The sequence below is a fragment of the Limanda limanda genome, chromosome 5 (assembly GCF_963576545.1).
Source record: "Limanda limanda chromosome 5, fLimLim1.1, whole genome shotgun sequence".
NCBI classification, from domain to species: Eukaryota; Metazoa; Chordata; class Actinopteri; order Pleuronectiformes; family Pleuronectidae; genus Limanda; species Limanda limanda.
The window spans coordinates 6,466,913-6,493,557 of NC_083640.1; the positions used below are offsets into that span (position 1 = coordinate 6,466,913).

Sequence of the window (26,645 nt, forward strand, 5' to 3'; positions counted from 1 at the left end):
ATTACTACTATTATTATTATATATACTGTTGCTGCCATTATTACTATATACTGCTATTATATTGGTATAATTACTATCATATATAAATATATATTATGTTATATAATATACAATATATACTGTACTATTTTTATATACTGTCTAACAATAACATTACCATCATATCATCAGTACTATTACCATCATCTTGCCACTGCACCTTATCTACCTATTTATCTTGTGTTTCTGTTTTTTTTTTATTCTTTCTACCTCAATATTTTTTATTTTATTGTATTGTATTGTATTTTATTGTATTCAAATATACCGGCTGCAATGAAAACTTAATTTCCCTTCGGGGATGAATAAAGTAATCTATCTATCTATCTAGATGTCACTGTGTAAACACTTAAACGTGACTTTCTTCTCCAGTGGGGGTCTGTGGCACATTCCCAGAGGGTCCGGATTCGATTCATCCACGGAAATGATCATGATATCTGGGTGTTCTCTGTATACAGTATGTTTAACATGGTGGAAATATTTCTAATACCCTGCTAATATCCTTCTCATTCATTCTCATGTGTTGTTCTTTCACATAACTAAGTAGTAGTAATAAGCATATTTGAATATTTGCACTACTGCACAAATTGAACATTCATCTGTAAAAATATATATTTAGATGTATATATTTTATTTTCTATTTAAAATTTTTGATATTCTATTACATTGTTATTCTATTTTATACTATTTCTATTTTTAGTTTATTTTTTTGGGTTGAAATTACTGAGCATTGCTTAAAGAGAGTGTGTGACCCAAGCATTTCATTGACAGTGACTACTTCGTGTTATCTCTGTTCATTTGACAATAAAAAAACATGAATCTTGAGAAGTTAGGTGAAAACGATTCCTTGGGACAGTTGGACTACGATTTGAGTTTTAAGATGCACCGAGTTACAGTGTTTTATAAATGAAGCCTGTAGATCACATTTTGATACCAAAACAGAATTTATTGGTGTAATCAGACTAGAGGTGAAGAATCTCAGGATTCATAACTATCAACATTCAAAGTGAAAAGAAAAGAAACGACAGTGAACAGAAAAAAACAATTCAAAGAAGTTATGGCTTTGGTTAAATAACACTCGACTAGATTGATTTGAACAGAAAACCGTTACACAATCTCTTTAATAGAGCGAGAGAAAGATTTAAGGCTCTGAGATTTCCCTGAATGAGACGAAAATATCATGCTGCATGTCCTGATTCACCGTGTTCAGACCCAACCTGGTGCTCATATACAGTAGATGCTGCTCAGATGCTGAGGGACGTTCTGTGACTTATTGGAGCAGACCCCCAGGCTCACAGACGTTGAAAACTGAACTGTGGGCTGTGGATCTGTTGTCAGTAATTTGCTGAATTTGCCAGTGTCATTAGACGTAGTGATGTTGGTGCTGATACAACGGTACAGAGGCAATGGTGTGTTAGAACACTGAAATACAAAGTTACGGGAGTATCACAGACACGTTGGAAGATTTCCTTGCATTATAAACTACTCATTGAAAACAATGAACATTCATCAGCTTCTCGATACAGTAACAACACCTGAACGTGTCTCTGCTCTGCCTTCTCACCAGCATCTTCAGACGAGTGGTTATCACACACGTGTAACACGCTTAGCATCCCAGCGCTTTACTCACAAAGTAGCTGCATTGGATATTTACATTGAAAAAAAATTCCAGGATCTTCTCAGAAACAGCAACGGTAGCAGAAGATGTTCACAATATCCTCCCAAGAATTTTGTGGGATTCCAGTTCGTTGTAAGATGCGACTGAAACCGTTTTTTGATTTTTTTTCTTCAGTGGACAACAAATAAGGAATGATTTGGCAGCACAAAAACATGGGGTTTATTTAAACGTGATGGAGAAAGTGAAATACTGCAGCTAAAAGGTGGAAGGCTACAAACTGAATCTCTTCACTGTAACATATTCATCCATACATTATTTTACTTTGGCTACAAGCATGTGTGTGTGTGTGTGAGTGATTGAGATTCTGGTGTCATAAACTGAAAGTGACTGATTCTCACATTTTGATAGAAAAATATCATTCATATAACGGTGTTTTCCTGGGCTGACTGAGTGTAATGACACTACAATCACTTAAACACATACAAATACAACTTGTGTAAGTGGACTCAGCCCATTTTTATCCATCTTCTCAAGGTTTCATGTAAAAACTCATCTAATTTTCTTTTGTAGATAAAAAAAAAAGGTTATACTTTCAGGCTAAAAACAACAAGTCACCTGTTCCGTGCTATAGTTTACCGTTTTTTTCTTTTTCCTTTATGTTAACTATAATGACACACTCAACCAGTGAGCAACAATGTCAAACACACAAGAGTATTTCATGGATTTCTACAGTGTTCAGTAAGATTTCACCACCTTCTATAAAGAAAAAACAAGATTAAAAAGATTTGAAAACACAACGATGTGAGAGAAAAATAAGAACGACAGCTCTTTGCCTGCGGAAAATATCCAACACATTGGATGAGAAAAATTTGTTGATTTGAAACATCAGTGTTGATTTGAAAAACTCTTCTTATCTCACTTTCACTGTCAGCGTCCTTTAAATACTGCGCATCACACTGAGACTGTTTGACCTACTCAAAACCCACAGATGATTCTTAAGCCAGTTGCTGTCTGACTGTCTAGCTACCCACTTTTCTGAAGGACATTTAACAAGTATTTAAGTCCGGCAGAGTCACTGCTTCCACCTCATTCACATTTCCAAACCCCTACACACCTCCCAGGTCACCATTAGAAAACAGACTACTTTTCTTTTTTTGAGACAAACACAATCCATTCTCACCCCACCTGTGCTAAAGATGCTTTTGACCCTTTATCTGAGCCCTGACCCACATGTGGCTAAAGCTAAATGCTCTAACTGAACAGCTTGACGAAGCAGCCGTGGCAGTAGGGTTTGTCATTTTGTTCTTTGAAGGTGCCTTTGTTGAGCTGTTTCAGGCAGAAGGCGCAGACAAAGTGCTCCGGGTGGAACTTCTTGGCCATGGCCGTGATGCAGCGGCCGGTGATGGGCTTCTGACAGCCGGAGCAGAGGGAGCCGCGGCGCTCGTGGTAGTGCACTTCACAGTAGGGCTGACCGTCGTGCTCAAAGAAGCTTCCATTCACAAACGGGGTGAAGCACTCCTGCGGACACAGAACGAGGAAAATGCTCTTATTCTCATCCTGTTACAATATCATGTTTAGTCAGTCGAGCTATTCACAGTTCAGTCAAAAAAAGTCCCAGTTCATGTCATATTACATTTTCCCCAAGATGGTCTAGATTCTTTGGAAGTTCTCGTCAAAGGGATGCATGTTCAAGATAAGTTTGTAAATTTTGCAATTTGAAGCTAGAAATGCATAAAAAATGCAAAATGTCGGAACCCATATATAGGATTTTTTCCCCTTTTTGTACAGTTGGAGGAAATGAAGATGGTCGTTCATCTTTATTTCAATGCACTAAATACAAGTAGAAAAAAAATCCTGATACCGACCCTGCACACAAAACACTCAGGATGCCAGAGGCTGTTCAGTGCTGAGATGTAATTCTCCAGGATGGCTCGGGCACAGCCTCCACATTTCGGTGCAAACATGTCAAAGTAATCCTTCCTGCAGAAGGCTTTTCCATCCTTTTCATGAAAACCTTCACACGATAAACAAAAACAACAGATTTTATACAATCTATGAAGACAATTATAACTCTAATGTGATAATTATGGAGAGATCAATTTCCAGTGATAGTAAAAGTCAAGGTAATGAAGAAATCACCTTCCGGGCCAAAGAAGGATCCACACTGAGCGCAGAAGAAGTGTTCTGGATGCCATGTCCTGTCCAGCGCCGTCACAACTTTCTGAACAGACATGACAACATTTATTGCAGCAAGCCGAATGTAAACCTCGACTCAACGGCACCAAATGGAGACATCAGTGACTCACATCCAGTATGGGCCCGTTGCAGTAGTAGCAGCGTGGGGAGAACAGGTTGTGGTAATCCGTCTCACAGTAGGGCTGTCCGTCACGCTCAAAGAAGTTCCTGGAGCCGATCTCCTCTTGACAGTGTGTGCACACAAAGTGTTCAGGGTGCCATGTGCGGCCCATGGCGGTCACCACCTTAGAAAAACAGGAGAGTTGACTGTGCATTTAGTGTGCAAGCTCTTCAAAATATCACATATAGGTATACTGTAAATAGATTAGCCTCATAAAAGCATCTCACCTGTCCTACGATTGGTTTACAGCAGGCTCCGCAAACTCCTTTAGCTACTGTCTGCACGCCCAGTTTGTTGAGGTCAGACTGCAGACTACCAAGCATGTTGTCCAGCTTGTTGACCTGTGTCGGGGGCCCACCAGGAACCCCGCCCTTACCTTGGGCCATAATCTGAAATGGTTCCATTAAGAAAACAGTTATGTGGTGAAGATGTGACAAGATGTTTATGCATTATCCAAGTTTCAGGTCACTAAGATAAAATAATGTTTACAGTTCTGTGTATAAGTGTGAAAAACAGAATGGATAAGAGTCAGGGGTTCATGCCTGCATAGGAGGGAAGACTGGGTCATACTCTGTTTGGCAGCCTACAGACACCAGAACTTTGGGTGCAACTGGTGCCACTGGCTCCACAGGTGGAGGCGGTGTTGGGGCTTTAAGAACAGGAGGAGGGGGCTCTGACTTAGGGGCAGGAGGTTCTGGAATTGGGGCCGGTGGTGGATGTGGAGCTTTTATGATCTGCCGAGGTAGAACCGGTTGGTGGAAGTGCCTAGGTTGTGAAGGGGGAGTAGGCAGTGGTGGAGGAGGGGGTATAGGAACAAGGGGAAGTTGTACAGCGGGCGGTCGCTTGGGTTCTTGTACAATAGGAGGGCAACGAGGGGCTGGGGGAGAGGGAGGTGGTAGCACCTTCCTCACAGGGACAGGCGACTCTGGGGGAATCATGACCTGAGGAAGAGGAGAGAAAAACAGAGAGAAGGAGGCAGACAGACAGAACATGTGCAGAACATGGAAGGTGAATTAATAGGAAAGGAAAAAATATTTGGGACTAATTGTTAACCACACTAAAGCCAACCTTGTCGACCTCGTCAGGACGGAAGCGCTGAGGTTTGGACGAGACGATGACTCCCTCGGTCAGCCAGTCATCAGACTGTTTACGTCGGCGCTCTGAGCGGCCGATCCCAAACTTTCCCTGCAGCTCTTCGATGAGGCGGTCCTGAGAACTGTTCTTGTTCACAATGACGGGTCCCAACTTCCTGCGCAGGAGGCCATCTCGGAACATGGGATGTACGTTGGTAGTCTCCTTAGTGCGTCTTATCACTGACTTTATCTACGACGGAATGATGAGGAGCTTATCATGTGTCCACATCAAACATAAACCAGCTGGAGCGGTTACAGCAGAGCACTGGAGCTGCAGGTGAGTCGCACAAATCACTGACAGGCCGGGAAGCAGTGGTCAGTGGGCTCAGTCACACTTCATGCATGTCTTACATGCTCATGTCTCCAACACGAGTCAGACGTCACATTTAGGTCCTTCACACAAAGCCAATGCAACAGGTAAAGGGGTCAGTGGTTTACATGTGCCATGCTCTGTACTGGTACTTGGTGACAAGCAATCATTTACTTGTAAGTGCCAAAAAAAAGCTACCGATTTCATTTTCCTTCAGTTCAATAAGCTTATATCTATCTTCTCAAAGTCTGTGTCTTCCATGTGTCTTTCTGTAAAAAATGTCCTGGCTAGTTTCTTTCCAGTTTAATAGTGTCTAATATCGGTATCATCGGAACATATTGAGTCTCCTCATGAACCTTGACATTAAACCTACAGTTGTTATCAGCTTTTTTTGAATAAATCAATTAACCATGTAGTGTATGCAAGGGTTAAAAAAACACTAATACAGTAGATGCTCCACAAGTTCTGGAGGCCCAAATGAGTCACTGATCAGCAAAAATGTTGATTAACTTTCAGTCACTGAAATAAAATCTGTTAACCGACTAAATGGTCCAACTATACTTGACAGAGCCAACTTGAGGTTTGAGAGAGGATATGAAATACAAACAAAGGAATCATCTTGGTTAGAATGACAAAGTAATTGGTTGTCCAGTGGCCTAATTCAGGCCCATGCCAGTGACCATGAGTGCAACTCTGTTGTCATTCCCCCTCTCTGTCTCTTTGTTCCTAATCAATTCAAAGCTCTCTAAATGAAATTCTAAGACAAGACTTGCTTATAAAAGTGTAGTAGTGAGCAAACTAGAAAACACATATTGTGTGTCATGTTTTCAGTTTTTCAAAAGAAAACATGAAAGAAACCCCCTGAGCACACACTGGTGGAGCAGACACTTGTATACAAGTCTCACAAGCAACAACACAAAACCAAGCTAGATGTAAACAAAACAAGCTCTGGGTGTGAGGAGCAGGCATGGAGATGCATACATGTCCGGACGCAGAGACTCGGTCTATAGTGGGAGTCTGCATCATGGGAAGGTCCAGGGCAACGTCCGGGGTCCCAGGGCACGAAGACGGGGTCATGGACTCATCCATCCAGCTGGCCTCTGTCAGTGGGGTCATGCTGCCATCTGTGTACAGCCTCTCAGTGTAGGGCGTCATGGTGCCATCCAGGCCATCATGGAAAGACACAGATAGGTCCTCATCAGCCCAGTCCAGGTCTCCGTTTCCATCAGTGCCTCCGTCCACGGAGTCGTCTGTGATGGTGTTGGTGGCACTGGTAAAGGTGTCAGGCTGCAAGCAGTTTCTGTCCATGGGCAGGATGAGCTCCTCGTGCACCTCCGGCATTCCTCTGCCCAGACACTGTGCGTCCATCTTCAGCTGTGCTTCCTCCACATGCTCTGCTGAGTGATTCTGTGCAAAACGCATAGCTAGCAGTTTGTCTAGCGCCTCGTTCAGGGAGGGATCCTCCATGGGGGCTGGCTGCACAGCGAAGGGGCTTGCTCTCTGGGCTGCCGGTGCCGGCTCCGACAGCTGCCTGCTGTGGCTGCTTGTGAAGTCCAGTGGGGAGGGGACCATCGATGGGGAGACTAGAGATGGTGAGGAGGTGTTTGAGAAGGCGTGCACTGAAGGTGGAGATAAAGAGCGAGCAACAGGGAGAGGTGAAGGAGTCTTTGGCACTGAGAGAGGAGGGGTGAGGTTTTTTGAAGGAGATGGAGTGTAGCAAATCATATCGAGTTCCTGAAAAGAAGCAGACCCCCTGCTCATAGTCTCAGGAGCACACGAGAATATACCGACAGTATTTGAGGGGGAGATCCGTTCTACAGATGGACTGGAGCCCTTGGAAAACTTGTGGTCCAGTACAGTGTTAACTGACGTGAGTGACGGGGTGGTGGTGGTATTGGAAGGACTCGGGCTATTTCTCATCAGGTAGGAGTTGGATGACGCAGACTGAGAGAGGACTAGCAGAGACCTGGTTTGGTTTGACAGCATGGCGGCAGAGATATCTATAGCAGAGTCCATGTCGAGATCACTGGCTGCAGAAAGTGAGGATATGGGGCTGTGGAGGGGAAGGCGGTGTGGATAGGCCATCGACATACCACCGTCTCCTCCTTCCTCATCTATGTGCAACTCTAGACCAGCAGGCAAAGAGAAGAGGGGAGAGGCACAGGCAGACGTGTGGGACAGACTAGGAAAAGGAGACGCTACTGGGGTGACGGAGGAACAGATTGGAGGATGAGGAGAGCTGGAAGATGCTCCTGCTGGGTCCAACAGTGAGCCCAAAGAACTGGGCTAGAGAACAGAGAAATGAGAGAGTAAGCAGAGGAAAAGAAAAGGAAATCAAGGGGGAAATGACAGATCTCCTAGCTGGAGTGTTGATTAATCAAGCTATTCTGGTATTTACCAGGAATATGCTTTTTTACCTTGAAGTCAGACAGAGAGGCCATTAGCTCATCTAACTCTCTCGTGGCACAGGAAGCTGAGATTCTGGCTTGTTGCTGAGAGGGGCTGTCCAAGTCACTGTGACAAGCAGAGGGGCTGGAGAATAAAACAAATCACATAAATCATCATTTTCATTAGGCAAATGTTGAAAACGTACCAACAGCAAAACCCAAAATATCAACTGTCTAGATTCTCACAAGATTCCATGTGACAAGGCAAAACTCTTCCAAAGCTTAGAGCTCTAACACACCATAGAAACTCCAGAGAATTAGCTTCAGCAGGCATAGTATTTTCTAATATCTTTATTAAAATTTTTCATTGAACATGACAAACAAAACAAAACAAACAAGGTACAATTTTCTTGCCACAGTTATCATTTTAAATGGTCAACTTAAACTGTGTACTGAGAACTGAGAAGAAAGTTTGGATAAGATGTTGGAACTTCTCAAGCTTTCATTTTATACTTCATTACTACCTCCACTTATTCTAAAAGAATTGCCTGTGAGGAAAAAAGGTCCCAGAGATGATCATGGCCGATTGCCAATATCAACCTGCATGCAAGTTTCCATCACATTTTTTTTAGCTTGCACACAAAGATATTTTGGTGAAAATAGCAAAAATATTACAAAAAAAAGTTTTGGCTAGGGTGTCAACAAGGTCATACTGAGAGTAACTTACAACGTACATGAAGCATAAAACGTAAGTGACAACTGAAGATAGATAACAGCAACCAATATGAGTTGTGGACTTCCTCAAATTAATAGTCTACATGTTATTTTCCATCCTATTTTTGTCATGGTCTCCACTGTGTGATGTTTGCCTGTTTATCTTAATATAACATCTTCTTGTTGCACCCACTGTTAATGTTAGTGAGCCAACGCCTAAGATTTCCTATCACAGCAACAGTAGTGAATGGAAACAAGATTTTCATAACGAGTATCATAAGACGTTGTAAAGGGTTGATTTTCTGTACCTGGGTGATGGCACTGAGCCCTCCAGCTCGTCCAGCAGACTCTCCACACTGGGTCGGGTTTCATCCAGCCTCGCTCCGTTCCTCTTGGGCTTCTCATGAGGCGGAGGGCTCACCATGATGTCTGGACAACCTCCGTTCTCGTAGTGGGTGATGCTGCAGGAAGGTAAGGGTGGAGCTGCCTCCTCTGCGGACACATTAGCAGTACAACTAAAGCCCAAATTATGCTTCTGCATAGAATAGCACCAAATCCACCATATCCTAGACACAGAACGAAGAATCGGCCTCAACTCTGCTCACCACACTTTGTATCTACCTGTCGTGGGGAATGAAGGGGAGCTCTGTTGTACTGCATTGAGTTCCAGCAGAAGCCTGTCGAGCTCAGAGAGGTTACTGCCCAGAGCAGAGGTCATAGCTGCTGTTGACGAGTCAGATGACTTCTGTTTGTTTGGAAAACTGGAGAGGAGACATAAAGGGAAACTGTCAATCACAACTCCTGCTAAAAAAAAACATTTGGCAAACAACAAGCGTGTGGCGGGCTACCTGTAGACGTGGTCCTCTTCGATGTGAGACAACGGAGGGCTGCTACTGTCTCTGGACCATGAGCTCTTCTGTGCTGAACCTAAAGACTGCAAAGGAGGACACAGCAGTCAGTCCTACTGAAAAACCCTTGCTGAACTCTAACTTGGCAAATTAACTTTGTGTGAACATAACTAATCATATCTTTTATCTGTAGTCACAAAATATTATTCACTTGCACAAATGTACATTAAAGTTATTGCTTCAAAACTTATTTGAACCTTTAGGGTATGACGGAAAATAAGTAATAAAATAGAATTGCACGTGTTGGAATGATTAAGAAAGTGATCAACAAAATGCATGGTTCCATCCAGTTTTTGCAGAATCCTACTAACTAACAAACAAACCACAGTGAAAGTGTAACCTCCTTGGTGGAGGAAATAAGTTTATAATAACATCACACCACAGCGATCTACCATTATTTACCTGCTGAGAGGAGTGGTGAGAGTCCGGCTGATCTATCAGGGAACCATTCAATGCCTCGGCTGAGGGCGGAGGTGGGACTGGGGGTGGAACTGACACATCCTGGTAAGAATGTCCTCCCGTCGGGATGGAGTAGGGGGTCTCCTCAGCCAAGAACACTGGTCGCTTTGAGATGTGGGATGTTGTTGATTCCAGGTCTGCCAGCAACGCGTCTGAAAGATATGATGTTTATATTTAACTGACTTGATTGTTAGGTGTAAAACCGAGAGATTTCATGAACCTAACAAAAGGAATCACACATTATGTTCAAATAACAGTGGTGCTGCGTGATTAAGGTAACAACATCTATTTGCTACATGCCATTACTTTCATTTAAATAACAATCTATCCATGTTTCAACATGATTGTCCTGGAGACCAGTAAATTCTTCACAGGGATTGTTGGGTTCTCCGAGGCGACTACTGACTTTGGCGTCAGGCTGTAAACAGACAATGGTGGCGCGTCGGATCCAGTTTCTCATTCCAACGTGTCACCAGAAAGAAATTTCTCCTGACGTAAATCATCCAACAAAAAGGTTAGTCCCAGTCAACATCACAGCATGGTAGAGTACATCGCAGAGCCCAACATACACACCTAAACCCATTGGACCTTCATAAAATATCCCTCTGAAATCCCCAACATACTTTTTCCATCAGTCCACACTATAAATACAACCCTGCTGATAGTGAGAGCTACCTTTCACTGAGCTCGATCTGTCGGTTCAGTGTGATTTACCTTTGTGAGTGACGTACACAAGTCTTTGTTATGTCTCTGTTTGATGAGCATGCGTGTGAACGTAAAGACTCAGACTGATAGACTGACAAAGAAGCAGGCAGACGGATAGAAAGTGTTTCTGAATCCCGTCCAGGGCTAAAAGAGGGAACAGTGTTACCCCGCTGAGTGTTCGGAGGAATGCAGGAACAAAATAGACTCTTACATCACTCAATCCGTCCATCCTCGGCCTGTCAAGAATAGACCCCAGTCACCACCGGCTGCCTGCTTGTTACAGTTCAGAGGCTTTGACTTGGGGTTAGGGTTTAGATAGTCTGTTTCATAGTAGATATTAAATTAAAACCGTAAGTAAAGTCTGATGTACAGTACATACAGGGTCAACAGGCCACCATGCTGCTCATTGAAAATGGCCTTCCTTCACACTTCACAATCAACTGGCTATAAAAACTATATAAACACAAAATGTCTAGAAAATAAATTAAATTGAAAAAGACAATAATATTATAACATAATGTAATAGACACAAATTGCAGGACAGAGTATTCGAGGAATACGAACATTTCGCTTTTGGATAATCAGAAAAGTCCAGTATCTATTCTGTACTCACATTATTTTTCCTCCAGTCAGAGCTATATATATATATAAAGAGATGTGTGTGTATGTGTGTGTGTTTGTGTGTATGTAATGTGAAGCGGTCAGCAGTCCTGACAAAGATTGTGTGAGCAACAAGGAGTGATAACATGCTGCCAGTCTGCTTGGGTGAAGGGGGAGTGGTCTGAGGGCCAAAATGGTGTGACATTATTCTTTCAACAAGAGAATTGTTTCAGTGTTCTTACAGCTAATAACAAACACTGGTAATCGAACCCATTAATGTATTTTTCAGTGTCATCCACTAATCTGAATTATAATGGGATAGTACCTTCACATATGTCTGACGTTTTATGTTTAGATGACCAGGAGTCTCACACATCTTATTTTGGATTGAGTCACGAGTCCTCATGGCAGTGGTCACTCCCGAGGGAGACCCTTTCCAGAAGGTAAATGTTTTAGTCAGAAGTTTGACATAAACCACATGGGAGCACGAGCCTATTTAAAGCAGTACGGTCAGTAACTAGCCCATGTCTGTGCAAATGTGCTGAAATATCAGGACCAGCTTAAAATAATCTGCACCTGGTGCTGACATGCGAAAGAAGGTGTAACTGAAGTTGACTTTGTTGCTCATAAAACAAAGCCCCCGTATAGGAAAAATACCAAAACTGGTTTTGGGACAAAGGGGAGTCATATGATATACAGTGCAGAGTATTTAACTTTAGATTCACTGTAAATCTTGTATAAGATCTTAAAAGCTGTCAAATGTTTTAAGAAAATGCACCAAGACTTTCTACTTATGGTGATATGGTATTCCTAGAAAAAGTTCTTTATCGTCTTGAGTCCAAGGACTGCCGCACAGCCCGAGGCCCTCCAGTTTGAGACAAGGCCAAGTTTCTGAGACTCCATTTAAAATAGTGTCATAGGACACATCATCCCCCTCCCACTTGCTGATACTACACATCTGTGAGTCAGACCCATGAAGTCCAGAATAGATCTCCACATGGGCCATCCATCATAGATTCATTGTTAAATCAAAATACAAAAGGTTAATGCATTCTGCATATTAATTTCTATGGTGGGAAATAAACAGCTTGAGTATAGAGTTTCTCCACAGAAGAATAATTGCCAACACGTGGAACTAAAAGAAAAGTAAAATATCTCAGGGTGAAAGAGCAGTCATACATGTTTAAGACATTGGTGAAGATATTGATGTTTTGTAAACAAAAACATGTGACCTCCCCAGCAGAATGAATACGTTACATCCTGCCCCTGTCTGCTGCACCACCCTTTTACCAGAATCCTGCGGAGGTTTTGTTGCTGTTGTGATTTGTTGCACATAACAGTCTACCTTCATAACATTGCTCAAAGCCTACTTTTAACGCAGTTAATGTGTATTTTACATTTCTAGTAATTTGTTTTATCTGTTCAGTGTCTTTGCACATTGTTTCAGTGCTAAATATACTAAATGCATTATTATTGTTATTTATTTTAAATAAAAAAATAGCTGCTAAATGAAGAAACATTCACATTCTGCCCAACCTTTATTTTATTTCAAAATACACAAAACTGTATGCTTTAATATTATTTCCATGATTTGAGGCCTAACATGGTCACAGCGGGAGATGCACAAACATGGGTTTTGCTATTTCAATATCAGGATTAAAATAAACTGAGCATTAGGAAAAACTAACTACACAGTCCGACCTGTTTAAATTAAACACCAGAAAAGTCCTATTAACAGAATCCAAAATTTCCAGCTCAGACCCTTTTTTAGCCTTTGACTAAGCAGCCAGCATTTAAGGCACATGCACGCGCACGCGCACACACACACACACGCACGCACGCGCGCACACACACACACACTTCTTGATGACTTCATCACTAATATCATTTGCTACGGATCATGAAAAGGATGAAGATTGAAGACGATACTGAAAGGTTCCCTCATTTCCCTGAGGAGGGCAGCAGTGAATGTAGATTGAGGACGGACACCAGCCCGTTGGCCAGCCTCAGACCAGTTTGGTCCTGGACAAGTTAGGAAGTATTAAGAATGCAAACTTGCACTTTAAGCCAACTAACAGGCTAATCTTTTCCATTCCAGACGGGGGGCAGGGGCCGGGACGGACAAAGTCCAATTCTGCTCTGACAACATCCTGACTCAATAGTCCATTGTGCAAATTCTGAAGGAATAAAGATGTCATCAAACAAGGGACAACACAAGACTAATAACTCTAGATTAATTCTTCAATCTCAGTCAGACAATACACAGATTTACTATGACAGTAGCTCCCTCTGTCATGGGATCCGTCTGTGGTCACAGTGTGGTTGACTAATCTCCATTTTGTTCAACAAACAACTCGAAAGTTATGTTGACAGAGTACACATTCTTGTGGCAGTGGGTACATGTACAGTCCTGCCTGTGTCCACACCCCCTCCTCACCCAAGGCCCTGCCACGGTCCTGCACTGTTTATCAGATGGGAGCGAAGGTGCATGGGGAATTCCACACATTCCTCTCTCTCCACTTTGGGAATCAAAATGATGCTTTGTAATCAAATCTACTCAAGCAGAACACACATTCCTCCAGAGCCCCTGGACTCCAGGTAGATAGCGGCTGGTGGGGAATGTGCTCGAGTACAAAACAACATCTGTCGGCCCAGAAAATGAAAAAGAAAAAAATGTGTTGACAATTACAGGTCCCGTTCCACCAACTACAGCATGCTTTGAATTCCAGGATAAGGGAGATGTCAATGTTTTCACTGCCCATTTCCCACAGAGCATTGAGTGCAGAGCGGACAGGCAGGGAAGGAACCAGGGGTCATTGAATCTTTTCTATTACCAAGTGGGCACTGGTGATGGGCCACCAGCGTCCACAGCTCACCTGTTTATAGCCAGGCAGCAAAAAAGCAGGACAGCCCACAGCCCTACAACGAAACCCTACCCCGTCTGGCCAACCCGACGCGATATTTATATCAAACAAGACAGGCAGGGGCCGGGGAGAGGGGGTGGAGGGTGAGATGCCAGTGAGACAGGCAGGGAAGGCTGGTTAGAAAGCAGGGACAGAGAATGTGAGTGAATGAGAGAAAAGTGAATAATAGATTAAAAGTTGGAGCAGGAGAGAGATCAACATTAAGCCGTATAGCTTGTAAATGACAACCGGTTTATGTAGTACAACGCACACAGCCGTACCGCAAAAGAATGAATGAGTGTAACAGCATACTATCAGAAAGACAGAAGCATCTTGGGTGATTACTTCTAAATAAACATACCTAAAAATACTGCAGCCTGCCAAGCAGCCCCGTATCCGAAAGATGATACCCACCCCTTGAGAGACCGCTTGACCAAAATAATAGCACTTCCCCACAGCCCAGTAAATCAGATGGTAGGGGAAAGTCTAAAGACTGATGTCACTGAGGACACATTCATAGCCATGCATGTGTGAGGACTGTATGTCACTGAGCAGTCCATTGTGCTGTAAGAAGAGTCTAATTGGTTAGTCGGATGAGGAAGACCCAAAAATGAAAGGCTGTGTTGTCTGTCTTGCACTATAACACTGACTGAAACATCTCCCTGTATGACAAAGAAATGCAATATGTCCCCTAATTTAAAAAAAATTAAACCAGAAAATCTCTCTTTACTCCACAAATTTTCCATCATAACTCTCGTAGATTGTTTTTCTGTCAACTGATTGTTTCAGCTCAGCTACAGTTTAAAATTGGAAATCAAAAACTGTCGGTTCAAGGTTTCAAACAAAAAAAAGCTTAGAAGTCATGATGTTCCCCAACCTTAAAATATGACCTTGGGTTTCCCCCACTTGAGTAATGTTATAAAAAGCCAACAGGGACTGAAGGATTCCTACTACATTACCCAGATCTGTCTTCCCTGGGCCAAGTTACAAGGCCTGGAACCAGGAAGGTGTGGACACGGCATGGCAAGAGGAAAAGAGTGCAAAGGGTTCTGCAACTGAAGCAACAACTAGGTAACACAGCATTTACCAGTGAAATGCTGTTCTGGCAGCTGGATCACAGATTGAAGGCCCACAGCTGCCCCCTGGACCAGTGTTTGCTGGCCTCGAGCGCTAACTCCACTCATTGTGTTTTTGCCTCTGCTTCCTCAGGATGTGGGGCAGGGTCTGTTGCCTAAGCGATGAGGTCAGCCACGCAGCTCTTTCTTCCCCAGACCCAGAACAGGATGGGTGTGGAGCCCGGGAACAAGACTGATTTACAGTCGGGAGCTTCCCTCTAGCAGAGCCAGCGAGCCCAGTGGTTAGGGGCGGTATGCACTAACCTTGCAGCTCTCATGGGGTGATGATAGCTAGTCTGGTAACACAAACTCTGTGCTGCTGACACACTGGGACACAGAAACCACTAAAGACCTTCTAAGATCTTTTGGTATGCTGTGCAAACTCTGTAAACATGTAAGACCACGCTGCCTTCTACAAACGGCCAACTCTCACTCCTTGCTCAGAGAATATAGCCTTCGTCGACAAGGTGATCAGATGAGTTATAGTAAATGTAACAGGACTGCAGTGTGTTTACAGAAGGCATGAGGAACAGGTGCTGCTGTTTCAGCTAACCTAGCCACCTCCAGTAAATACACACGGGCCTCTGTTTGTCCGGAAAATAGAGCTGAGTAGCTCCCACTGCTTTCAGGCCTGGCTGCGATAAAGAGTACCTGTTCTCAACTGTGGTATTTCTCAGATGGAAGTGAGCACTGGCCGGTTACTGAACACTACTGTGGGTTATTCTTAGTTTAATCGATTTCCTCTTTAATGTTTGTACTTGCAGAGTGTCAACAGCTCATCAAGTAGTGCCAAGCAGTGGTTGTTGAGCTTGGTCGCATTCTGGAATCTCACAAACTAAACAGTGTTAATTGATCCGGGCTGCATGAACCCGACTGACCCTGAGCTCCCAAACCTTGTTGGGTTGTGATTTGTTTAAATGCTAAATAATTCAAGGAAATGCAAAATGCTATTATAGCATTAGATAAGATACTTAAAGCCACTACAAGGATTTTTTTAACTGGTTATTAAACGGTCCTTCAGAAAAACCACAGCAAATGAGACAATCAGGGAGAAAATTGGCTTTAAACTATTCTCAATGTCTGTGGTCGGGATGGGCAGTTCATTACACTGCCACCTACTGGACCAGGACACCTTGATGCAGTTGGTCCACTTTGAGTGAGTCTACCTTGCTTGGAAGTAACTACCTCCACCAAGGATGTAATCTTTTCATCAGCTTGTGTTTGTTAGCAAGACTATGCAAAAACTACAGAAAAGATTTCCATGAAACATGGTGGAAGGATGCAATGTGGGCCAATTCAATTTTGGTGCAGATCCAGATCAGGATTTGTTCCACTTTCGTTAACATGAAGAAGCATGTTTACAATTTGGTGTGGCTGGATTGAATTTAAGGGAACTGTTGGTATGTACTCCTCTAGTCCGTCCGTCCATCAGTTAGCAGGATTATGCAAAAGCTACTAGAAGGAAAGGAAGAGTCCTTCTAGTTCTTCATTTAGTCATAACCCTCCAGCCATATGTATGGCTGCACTAATCCATTTTGCTTCAGTGTTAACCTGCAGAAACGCAGCAGGGCATCCAAGGCCTAGTGAGGTCAGACTGCCTGAATCTCACACAATCCTGAGGAATTCACAGAGTCGAGTGGTGGCTACTCACTCTACAAACACAAAACACAGAAACAGAACATTACATCAGTGAAGACAACAAGGCCAGGCCTGGCTGCTACCTGACCTGGACGTCAGACCGACAGAGCAAACGTCTGGAAAATTCTGTTTTGGAGGTACAGACTGAAAGAGTGCTCACACTCTACTGAGGGAAACCCCTTTCTCTAGTGGTGACCAGCGTGGCCAGGAGAATATCCACAGATTGAGAGAGGACGAAACGAGAAGAGCATGATCAGGTTTCCAAACAGCTCCTTGTAGACCTGTCAGTCATCAGTGAGCCTCAGGTCAAGGACCTGTGGGAGCTCATTAGCTGGAGGTTTACTGGAAGAATACTCAACCACATTCATATAGTACAAATATTTAACATGCTTTGTTTTTGCATATTTAGAGAGGGTGTGGGGGGAGTTATCTGCAAGATGTGAACAAAAATGTTTACTCTTACATCGCAGAGCAGCTGAAATCCTTTTAAATTAATGGTTTTGAAATTGTCAGGCTAGCAGACATCAAAGCTCAAAGACTCCTTTTAACAATCTGTAAACGTTTGCACCAACTAGAGGATTTGTGTTTGAGGAAAACAGACTGAAACCAACAGCCCTGCATCTGGTGGCACGGAGCTGATAGCAGTGATGGTAGGAGGCGAGTCACGACACAGAGAGCGTTTGGCCTTGGACCCTGACAGAGTGATGTTCGAAATTCCTGAGCAGCCTCGCCCCTTACTTTAGACTGCTGTTCTCACTACTTCAGTGAGACTGCAGGCTCCCTCTCAACCAACAATCAGCCCTTTCACTAGCCCGTGGCAGCTCAAGCATCTAACGTACCCTGGAGGTATTCTCACAGTAGGCCAAGCTCCAAATGTGGCCCAGCGTCTTTCCACTTAAACAAATCCATTTTACTGCCTTTCTGCTCAGGGAGGTCAGGACAACAAGAGCATTCCTACAGATACCTGCCAGGAAATCAGGTGGTTTATACTGAATTAGCAGGGTAAATATAGCAAAGTGAGCAGCTGGGGAAATCTATAACAACAAAATTAGAAGTTCAGAGGTTCAGAGGCAAAGGTCAAGGGCCAGTGAACTTCAGAGGTGACTGGCACAAAAAAATAGATGCAGTTGACGGGCTGCGTACAGATAGACAGTTGGGATTTCCTATCAGCTGTGGTTGATGCTGGTAATAGATATAGGGGCGACGAGAGTATCTTAACATCCAGCTGACAGGATAAGTAAACTGATAACTTAATAGACAGAAAAATTACTTGCAGTTTTTCTCTTCATATCATCTCATCTCATCTCATCTTCATCCGCTTATCCGGGGTCGGGTCGCGGGGGGAGCAGCTCAAGCAGGGGGCCCCAGACTTCCCTTTCCCGATTTCTCTTCATATCAGTGATAACTTAATATATGTTTGGGTGCTGAACTGCTGAAATCAGGTAAATTGAAGATGTCCCTCAAGACCCCTCACAATTACAAATATTTTGTTAGGAAAAAATGTCAGTAATTAGTCCAAATAACAATCAATATTAACTGACATTGCAATAGTAAGTTGTATAGGTGATAACATATGATTAACTTCACAAAACAGGTACAAACTAGAATTAAATCTCTGTCAAGTACAAATTAAATTAAATCAAGCTGCACCAAGCTCATATCAGTCCACTAAATATGCCTTCTTTCTATCTCGATCCATGAATTATTACCTGGGAAAACTATGAAAATGTTGAAAAACACCCTATCTTCTACTGTTAAAGAATGTGAAACAAATTCCGCACCATAATTGAATTGGTTCTTGAAATACCACTTCCTTCCACCTAGTTTCATGGAAGTCTGTTCAGTTGTTTTAGTCAAATCTAAACCAAACCAACAAACCAACCAACCATGCTAATGTAACTTTGAAAATTAACATCAGAAAAAGGCACCTGTGCTTGATGAATCTTGCATGGTATGCAGTAGGTTTATATGCACAAAGTTGGGTTATGTTCGACACTGAAAATGTGTCAACAAAAAGGGATCAAATATTTTTACCAAATTCTTGGTTTAAAGGTAATTTTATAATGCAACTGCCACAGTGGCTGATGGCCAAACTTTATTCTGTATCATCTGACTCTATGATGTTAAGTCACCCTGAATTATTAGTGTAAAGCAACTAATCAGTTAACCAAGCATATATGCAGAATAGAATGGTTGGAATCCCAAGCAGCTCCACCAATTCAAGGTCTGTGGGGCTTTCCCAGTCATAGACAGTTACTGGCACTGTTACACCAGTTTAATATATAAAACGGACCATTTAGCAGCAATCAACCGGATAAAACACAAGGTCAGGAGACGACTACAACTTTAACTCCAAACTAGAACCAAGTAGCACGTGTTGTCAGCCCCTTTGGCAAAGTGGGATACCATCTTAGGTTTCTATGGAGACTTTTTTATAACCTTTACTGTTATAAGAGATCTGTTATTTTCAAAGAAATTGTACTTTTAGCACAATGCAACCGAACAGGTCTTTAATGAAGTTTTATTATGCTGTTGTCTCAAGGGATCTCTGTATCTTGTCTTTGGTCTGTCTTGTTTTAATTGCCCTTAACCAAATTATTATAGTGTCACTGCATTATATTGTTTTTTTTCTTATTTCTTGGTTGAACTCACAATTCCCACACAGTTTTTCACGTGAAGGACAGATTTTCAAGTTTCCAAGTTTCGGACTTTTATTCCACCCCCACACCTCTAGGATGTGTTAAATTAACACATTATATCATATCATATTATACTGCATTACATTGCATATTGCAATCTGACACTGTTCACTGTTTTGCATTTAGCATTTCACTTTTTACTTAACTTTTTATATATTTTATCTTTATATATATTTTTATTCAGAAATGTTTATGTCAAAATAAATGTTACTTTGTATAAATATTGGTAAAAAGTGAGTAAATAAGAAGTAAACAGTGAGTAAATATATACTGGTTTCCTATTTTTTATTGCTCTCCTATGTATGTTGTATTTATTGCGTTTTTATGTTTCTATGTTCATTGTATGCACCAATAACCAGAGCAAATTCCTTGTATGTGTAAACGTACTTGGCAATAAAATACTTCTGATTCTGATTATATTGTCCCTCTTGTGTCTCCTGTGTGCAGACTATGTGTGTGTGTGTGTGTGTGTGAGGTGAACAAAGTGGTGGACTCTCGCCATCAGGACTTCAGGACACATCGAGCAGCAGCCGGACCAGGGCTGATCCCACACTGCTGCACACAGAGGAGTCTAAATGGGGAGGCCACCACTTACTTCAAAGCCGGAATGAACAGCCCAGGGGGGGCAAAAGTTGAGGAGGTAACTTTTAAAAGCTCGATGTCAAAATGTCAGCCAAATATCTCCTCCCTGTGGCGCACACATTTTAATGAGAAGCAACGCCTCGAGTGGTTGTTATTATCAGAGAAACCCTCAGATCAGAGAGTTTAGAAGAAAGTGGGTGAAATGTCAATGTTGAGCTTCTACCAGCCTCTCCACAGATGTGTGAGCTCACAGGGACACAAGCTGCTCCTTTCACCGTGAAACCCCCCGGTCACGTTTCACTCCTCCACCCTGGAGTCTGCCCGCTGCTCAGCCGGGACCACACGGAGCAGAACGACCCCCCCGACTCACCTAGGTCGTCCATGTTGGCTCCTGCTGCTGCTGGACGGGCTCGCTTTAAAGTTCAACTCTTCAGCTTCTCCTCTCCCGGACCGAGTCGGACTTCTTCTCCTCTCTCTCAACTTCTCTGCTGCTGCTGGTTTACACTGGAAGTTGGTCAGGAGAGAGGTCGGGAGCGCGCAGGGGTTTGTGCATGTGTACTTCACCCGGAGCGCGCTTAGATAGACTGAGGCTCGGGGATGTAGTGACATCTAGTGGCCACGGACAGGAACTAACTAACTAACTAATTAACTAACTAACTAACTAACTAACTAACTAACTAACTAACTATCTATCTATCTATCTATCTATCTATCTATCTATCTATCTATGTATGGATGTATGTATGGATGTATGTATGGATGTATGGATGGATGGATGGATGGATGGATGGATAGATAGATAGATAGATAGATAGATAGATAGATAGATAGATAGATAGATAGATAGATAGATAGATAGATAGATAGATAGATAGATAGATAGATAGATAGATAGATAGATAGATAGATAGATGGCTAGATAGATAGATAGATGGCTAGATAGATAGATAGATAGATAGATAGATAGATAGATAGATAGATAGATAGATAGATAGATAGATAGATAGATAGATAGATAGATAGACAGACAGACAGACAGACAGACAGACAGACAGACAGACAGACAGACAGACAGAATTCAGAACTCAGACAATGTTTTTACTGCCAAGCAGGTTTCCACATACAAGGATGGATATAAAATATAAATAGTATAAATATAAAAAATAGGAAACTAAATTAAGTTAATATGTACAATATGGCCAAAATGGCCACTAAATGCAAAATAGCAGGCTTTATGTTTCAAATTGCACCAAAGACTTTTTTGTCTGTCTGGTCATGATACACCTGTGTATCGATTTTTGTGAAGATCGGTCAATGTGAATATGTTCAGGGGGTCTCGGGGGGGGGGGGCACCGTTGAGCCATTTTGCGACGCCCATTGAAAATTCCTCCAGAATACGTAAATATTCACCATTTTCTAACTTTCTGCAAATTTTGGTACGAATTTGAGCCAATTCATTTGCCTGAATAATAATAATAATAATCATAATCCTTACAATTTCAATAGGGCCTCACTGTCTGTCAGTGCCTGTCAGTGCTCGGGCCCTAATTAAATATACTATAAGCACCAGGGGAGGGATGTGCAATACGTTGTAAGTAAATATTTGAGACTGGATTGTGCAAAGCACAGTTCATCCATTATCTGCCAGGGGGAAGTTAGAGTGTCAAAGCGTCAGGGTCACATCAGTAAGTCTGTGATCCACCTACAGATGGAGTCAGGCACGCTCAGCTGAGAGAGTTTGTCCTGAAGCAGAGCAGGGATTATAGTGTTGAGTGCAGAGCTGAAGTCCACAAACATGGAGTAGGTTCCTGGGGAGTCCAGGTGCTGGAGGATGAAGTGGAGAGCCATGTTTACTGCACGGTCTTCAGATCTGTAGAGGGACTAGGTGGGGGTTGGTGACCTTGAGGTGGGAAAAAACAAGGCGTTCAAAAGACTTCCACAAAAGGCAGGGCGATGGGTCTGTTGTCATAAAGTCCTGTGGTTATTGTTTTTTTGGGGATGAGATCAAGGTGGAGGGTGTTTAGCAGGCAGGCACATATATATTTCTCCCCTCTCCAGGATTGAAAGGGGTGGCAATGTGGTAGAGGGAAGGGGGCACTGTGGTGGGCAGGTGTTTATGAACTGGAGTTGAACTGCGGATATTTCAATAAAATCCAGGAGAATGGGTTGTTCTGGAACTGTACCTAGGACCATGCCATAATATGCAATTGACTTTAGACAATACAGGAATGTGTGCTTGTGTTTGCTTGCAAGTATGTATTAACTGGATTTATGTAATCATATGCAATAAACAGATTTGGAAGTGCAATAATAAATTGAACTGGTTTACCATCTGCTTGCACTTTCAAATAATAACCTGGTAGCAAGTATATTTAAAAATCTAAGTTTATTATAGAGTCTGGGACCTTCACAACAGAGGCATGCAACATTACTGGTAAGAACTCTTGAGCCAGACAAACCAAAGAGAAAGATGGAGACAACACTGAAAATGTGTGACAAAGCTTTTATTAAATTATAGTTCGTAAAACACCTTGGAATGTGACCATGAACGTCACCATATCAATCCCATAGGCCGGTACAGGGACTTTAAGAGGTAGCGTAAAATAAAGAACTATAACATGCTGGCAATGATATCACAGTGCAGTGGAACCAGAATTAATCATCTCAATTTTAAATCAAATGTAGCCATGAAATGTAGTCCATGTCTCTGCATGTCACAGACCTACATGAGAAAACTAGTTATGCATGTGTAAGTATTAAGTATTTGTGCCTCCCAAAGTCTAACAACTCGATAATGAAACGGAAAAATACAAGCTTGGAAAATACTGAACTTCAAACCAAATAAATCACATTAAAAGAACATCAAGACCTTTGAAGATGCAAAAATCCTTTTTTTGGTTTTACTCAAATGTGATGCTGTTGATTCCCAACTTGAGTAATTTCCCTTATAAAAGGGATCAAAAAGTTTTAAATGCTAAAATGTCATTAAATATATTTTCAGTCTGATAGTAAATAGAATAGGGGAAAATACTTTTAGAAGTCTACAGGTTTTAGTTTCCTTTCTTCTTTCTCACTAAGGGGCTGCTGGGAGAGGAGTTTCTCATGCAGACGGTGGTGTTTGCCGATGCCCAGCCTCGGCAGGCCCCGGTTCAGCCCCTCCAGCAGCACGCAGGCCTTGCAAAGTGCCTGGCTGGAGATGTAGCCGCACCGACCACAGGTCCCCTGCACGGGCATCTTCACCCCGTCCCGCACGGAGAGGTTCTCCCCGGAGTGGATGATATCCATGATGGAGCTGGGCCTTACACTCTCCAGGTCCTTTAGAAAGGTCCTGGCGTGGCCACGATATGCGTTGGGAGAGTAGATACATTCAGTGGAAAAGTAGTCCAACTTCTTAAAGTAAGCGTACAGTACAATCTCCTTCTCATACGCGTATTTGAGGGGCTTGCAGCGCGGCACGACCCCGTCCCCCTCGCTGACAGTGGAGATGGCGGTGCAGCGGCGTAGACGAGCTATATCCCCTCGCATGACGTTCATCAGAACTGTTTCTGCCACATCATCGGCGTTGTGACCTGTCCAAAAAAAACAAAAACAGATCCAGCTACTGAAACCAAACCCAACAAATGATTTACTGTTTAAGGTTAAGACTGATAAATATAAGATTAAGATACATTTATTTGTCCCAAACACATGCACAGACATGCACAAGCACACTCATGCAAGGAGGGAAATTTAACCTCTGCTTTTAACCCATCTGGTGCAGGACACACAGAGCAGTGGGCAGCCATGTAAGGCGCCCGGGGAGCAGATGTTGGGGGAGTAAGGTGCCTTGCTCAGGGGCACTAGACAGGGTAGGGAGAATCCTCTTGGATTTTTGGACAGATCAATCCAGGTTCGTCTTTTTGTTGTTTCTCCGTGGAGTCGAACCAGAGACGAACCAGAGACCTTTCCTGCCCATAGTCCAAGTGTCTGCCACTAGTCTGTACATTTCAGGGTTAAAAATCGTGTATTGATGGTTTGTAAGGGCTATATGGATTTAACGTTACCTGTACATATCTTGTCCACTTTCAGCATGATGGCTCCTCTGTCGAGCGCCTGCCTTCTGAACACTCCACAGAAGGTGCAGTTATTTTTCAGTCCCACCTGCTTCACTATAGCATCCATAGTCCAGCCATACAGCTCCTCATAAGACACAATCATCAGTGGGAGTTCATACTGCTGCTGATTCCTCTTCACGGTCTCCAACGAGTCGTCCCGGTAACCAGTGATTCCCTCATCCACCGAGAGAAGCATAAGTTCAAGGCCATAGTTGTATCGCTCATTTAGGAGCTTCATTACATGTGCGAGCACTGTCGAGTCCTTCCCTCCCGAGGCAGCGATTCCTACAATTTCCCCAGGTTGGAAGAGCTTTGCTGCCAAAATCGTCCGATGCACCTCCTCCTCAAAGGCCCAGAAGAAGCATTCCTTACACAACGAGTGGCCGGTTTTTGGACGCTTTAGCATAGCTCGCTTCTCTCCACAGCTGCTGCACAGGATAGGCATCTTGACTGTTGACAAAAGGTTTTGGAATGAGGTTATAAAATTAGTTTAACAAGTGTTTCTTGTTATGTCAAAGTCCTATGGAAGCACAAACCTACAAAGCTTTTTTCGATGCAGGTGTTTTTAACAAAGCAAACAGTCTTTGTTTATTGTAGATTGGTTATATATGTTTGTTTAAGTCAAGTGTATTTAAATCTTATTAAGTTGTGGGAACAAGAAAAAATACATGAGAGTAAATTATTCAAACAAGATTATAACCTGTTCTCACAAACATGAAAAACTATTATCGTTCGAACAACAGATTTAGATAGATAGAGTATTTTATTCATCCCCGAAGGGAAATTAAGTCGTCATAGCAGCCGGTATATTTGAATACAATAAAATACAATACAATAGAATAAAAAATATTGAGGTAGAAAGAATAAAAACAGAAACACAAGATAAATAGGTAGATAAGGTGCAGTGGCAAGATGATGGTAATAGTACTGATGATATGATGGTAATGTTATTGTTAGACAGTATATAAAAATAGTAATGTATATATAGTATATAATATAACATAATATATTTATATATGATAGTAATTATACCAATATAATAGCAGTATATAGTAATAATGGCAGCAATAGTATATATAATAATAATAATATAATAATAATAATTATAATTATAACATGTACAAATGTATAAAAATGTGTATATAGACTTATATATACAAAGAATATACAAAGAGTATGATATAATATATGATATATAGTAGAGGTATAAATATAAGTATTTGACTATACAATAGATAATATAATATACTATGAGTGTAAGAATATGTAGACAGTGTGCAAAAGACAATATTATTGTATAAAATGATAAATAATATAAATATGGTTTATATTAACAATTAATCACCACATGTGGCTGCAAAGGCAGTGTTATTCAACCAAAGTTATATAGTGCTGCATTAATATAATAATAATATAAGAGATTTATCAGTATCCTTTAAGTAGAGATTCTGGATTTCATTAATCTATGACTCGAAAAATCCACAAAACATGACACTGTTTGTGCTTCCAGGAAGATACTCTGTCATCTATCAGTGTATCTTCTAAAGGAGAACTAAACACTACAGATATGCTACATGGTGGTTCAATCCAGAAACTCCCTCTGTCCCAATTCAATAATTGATTTTACTGTTATTTATGCCACTGTCTCACAATACACACTAACACTACTGTAGTACAACATACAGCAGAAGAGGGCAACTAAACAGTCCTGGTCACAGTTAAATCAGTTGAACAAGTAATGCTGAACTCAAGAGTTAAACTTAATGACTAATAAAAATGCCCTTACTTGATGTCCAATAGAATCATAGTCTGGATAAAAAGAATTGTTGTATCAATTACCCGTTTTAAAGGTGAACATTCGCTAGCTACGTTAGCTGTGCTGGTGTCTTCATAGAGAAACGCTGACATGAAGTTGATAAAAACGACTAAAACCTTAACATATAAACGTTGAAGTGTGCTTAATATAAGTAAAGCACACAAGTGGCAGTAATCAGTTTTAGTATCGTTATTGAAGTCAAATAATACGAGATTATACCTCAACAACATCATCATACGGTCAACATTGAACGTGTCTTGCGAGCTAGGCTAAGCTAACAGCAACATTAATGTAAGATAACGCGTCATACCAACTTCTCCGACGAGCCCAGCTCTGAACTGAGGATATGAGGCGGAAGTGTCCCAGGAAAAGCTGGTTAAAGTATAAATTGTCTTACTTAAACAACTTGAGTTTCATACGAATGAGCTGAGGTTGTGTAGCATGTTACTTCATCGTGTGTGTGCTCTTCTTCTCCGGTGAACAGAGCGTGGTGGCGGATGTAAGGCTCTGCAGCACAGCCTATCGACCGGAGTTGGACAGTGCATCTAAAACTGTAATACCAACAGGCCTGA

At 42.1% G+C, this 26,645-nt stretch overlaps 3 protein-coding genes across 4 annotated transcripts; all 3 read right to left on the reverse strand.

Moving 5' to 3' along the window:
• Nucleotides 1-961: 961 nt before the first annotated feature.
• On the reverse strand, nucleotides 962-20,668 carry LOC133001709 (paxillin-like). Its single transcript, XM_061071362.1, has 11 exons — nucleotides 20,534-20,668; nucleotides 9,865-10,073; nucleotides 9,403-9,488; nucleotides 9,176-9,315; nucleotides 8,863-9,046; nucleotides 7,871-7,985; nucleotides 4,238-4,399; nucleotides 3,961-4,134; nucleotides 3,794-3,875; nucleotides 3,520-3,668; nucleotides 962-3,172 (listed from the first exon to the last, which is right to left on the reverse strand). Exons 1-11 carry the CDS (start codon nucleotides 20,544-20,546, stop codon nucleotides 2,906-2,908), a joined length of 1,581 nt encoding a protein of 526 aa, XP_060927345.1. The 5' UTR covers nucleotides 20,547-20,668; the 3' UTR covers nucleotides 962-2,905.
• LOC133001710 (uncharacterized) lies at nucleotides 4,412-6,386 on the reverse strand. Its single transcript, XM_061071363.1, has 2 exons — nucleotides 5,079-6,386; nucleotides 4,412-4,951 (listed from the first exon to the last, which is right to left on the reverse strand). The coding sequence occupies exons 1-2, from the start codon at nucleotides 5,283-5,285 to the stop codon at nucleotides 4,547-4,549; spliced, it is 612 nt and encodes a 203-aa protein (XP_060927346.1). The 5' UTR covers nucleotides 5,286-6,386; the 3' UTR covers nucleotides 4,412-4,546.
• A 1,984-nt stretch (nucleotides 20,669-22,652) lies between the features above and the next one.
• ctu1 (cytosolic thiouridylase subunit 1 homolog (S. pombe)) lies at nucleotides 22,653-26,540 on the reverse strand. 2 transcript variants are annotated; one of them, XM_061071740.1, is made up of 3 exons: nucleotides 26,471-26,540; nucleotides 24,207-24,707; nucleotides 22,653-23,732 (listed from the first exon to the last, which is right to left on the reverse strand). In XM_061071740.1, the coding sequence occupies exons 2-3, from the start codon at nucleotides 24,700-24,702 to the stop codon at nucleotides 23,197-23,199; spliced, it is 1,032 nt and encodes a 343-aa protein (XP_060927723.1). In that variant the 5' UTR covers nucleotides 24,703-24,707; nucleotides 26,471-26,540; the 3' UTR covers nucleotides 22,653-23,196. The 2 variants fall into 2 exon arrangements, with proteins under 2 accessions (XP_060927723.1, XP_060927722.1); XM_061071739.1 differs by having other exon boundaries at nucleotides 26,384-26,534.
• Between the last annotated feature and the right edge of the window lie 105 nt (nucleotides 26,541-26,645).

Bases quoted from the DNA above. Each gene is read 5' to 3' on its own strand.
- LOC133001710 (XM_061071363.1), bottom strand. From the start codon at position 5,285: ATGTTCCGAGATGGCCTCCTGCGCAGGAAGTTGGGACCCGTCATTGTG. The intron at 4,952-5,078 runs GTTGGCTTTAGT...CCTCTTCCTCAG, and splicing joins GTCCTGACGAGGTCGACAAG to GTCATGATTCCCCCAGAGTC.
- LOC133001709 (XM_061071362.1), bottom strand. The intron at 9,316-9,402 runs GTAGCCCGCCAC...TCTCCTCTCCAG, and splicing joins GAAGAGGACCACGTCTACAG to TTTTCCAAACAAACAGAAGT. The intron at 4,135-4,237 runs GTGAGATGCTTT...TGTTTTTCTAAG, and splicing joins GTAAACCAATCGTAGGACAG to GTGGTGACCGCCATGGGCCG.
- ctu1 (XM_061071740.1), bottom strand. From the start codon at position 24,702: ATGCCTATCCTGTGCAGCAGCTGTGGAGAGAAGCGAGCTATGCTAAAG. The intron at 23,733-24,206 runs GTAACGTTAAAT...TTTTTTGGACAG, and splicing joins AGTGGACAAGATATGTACAG to GTCACAACGCCGATGATGTG.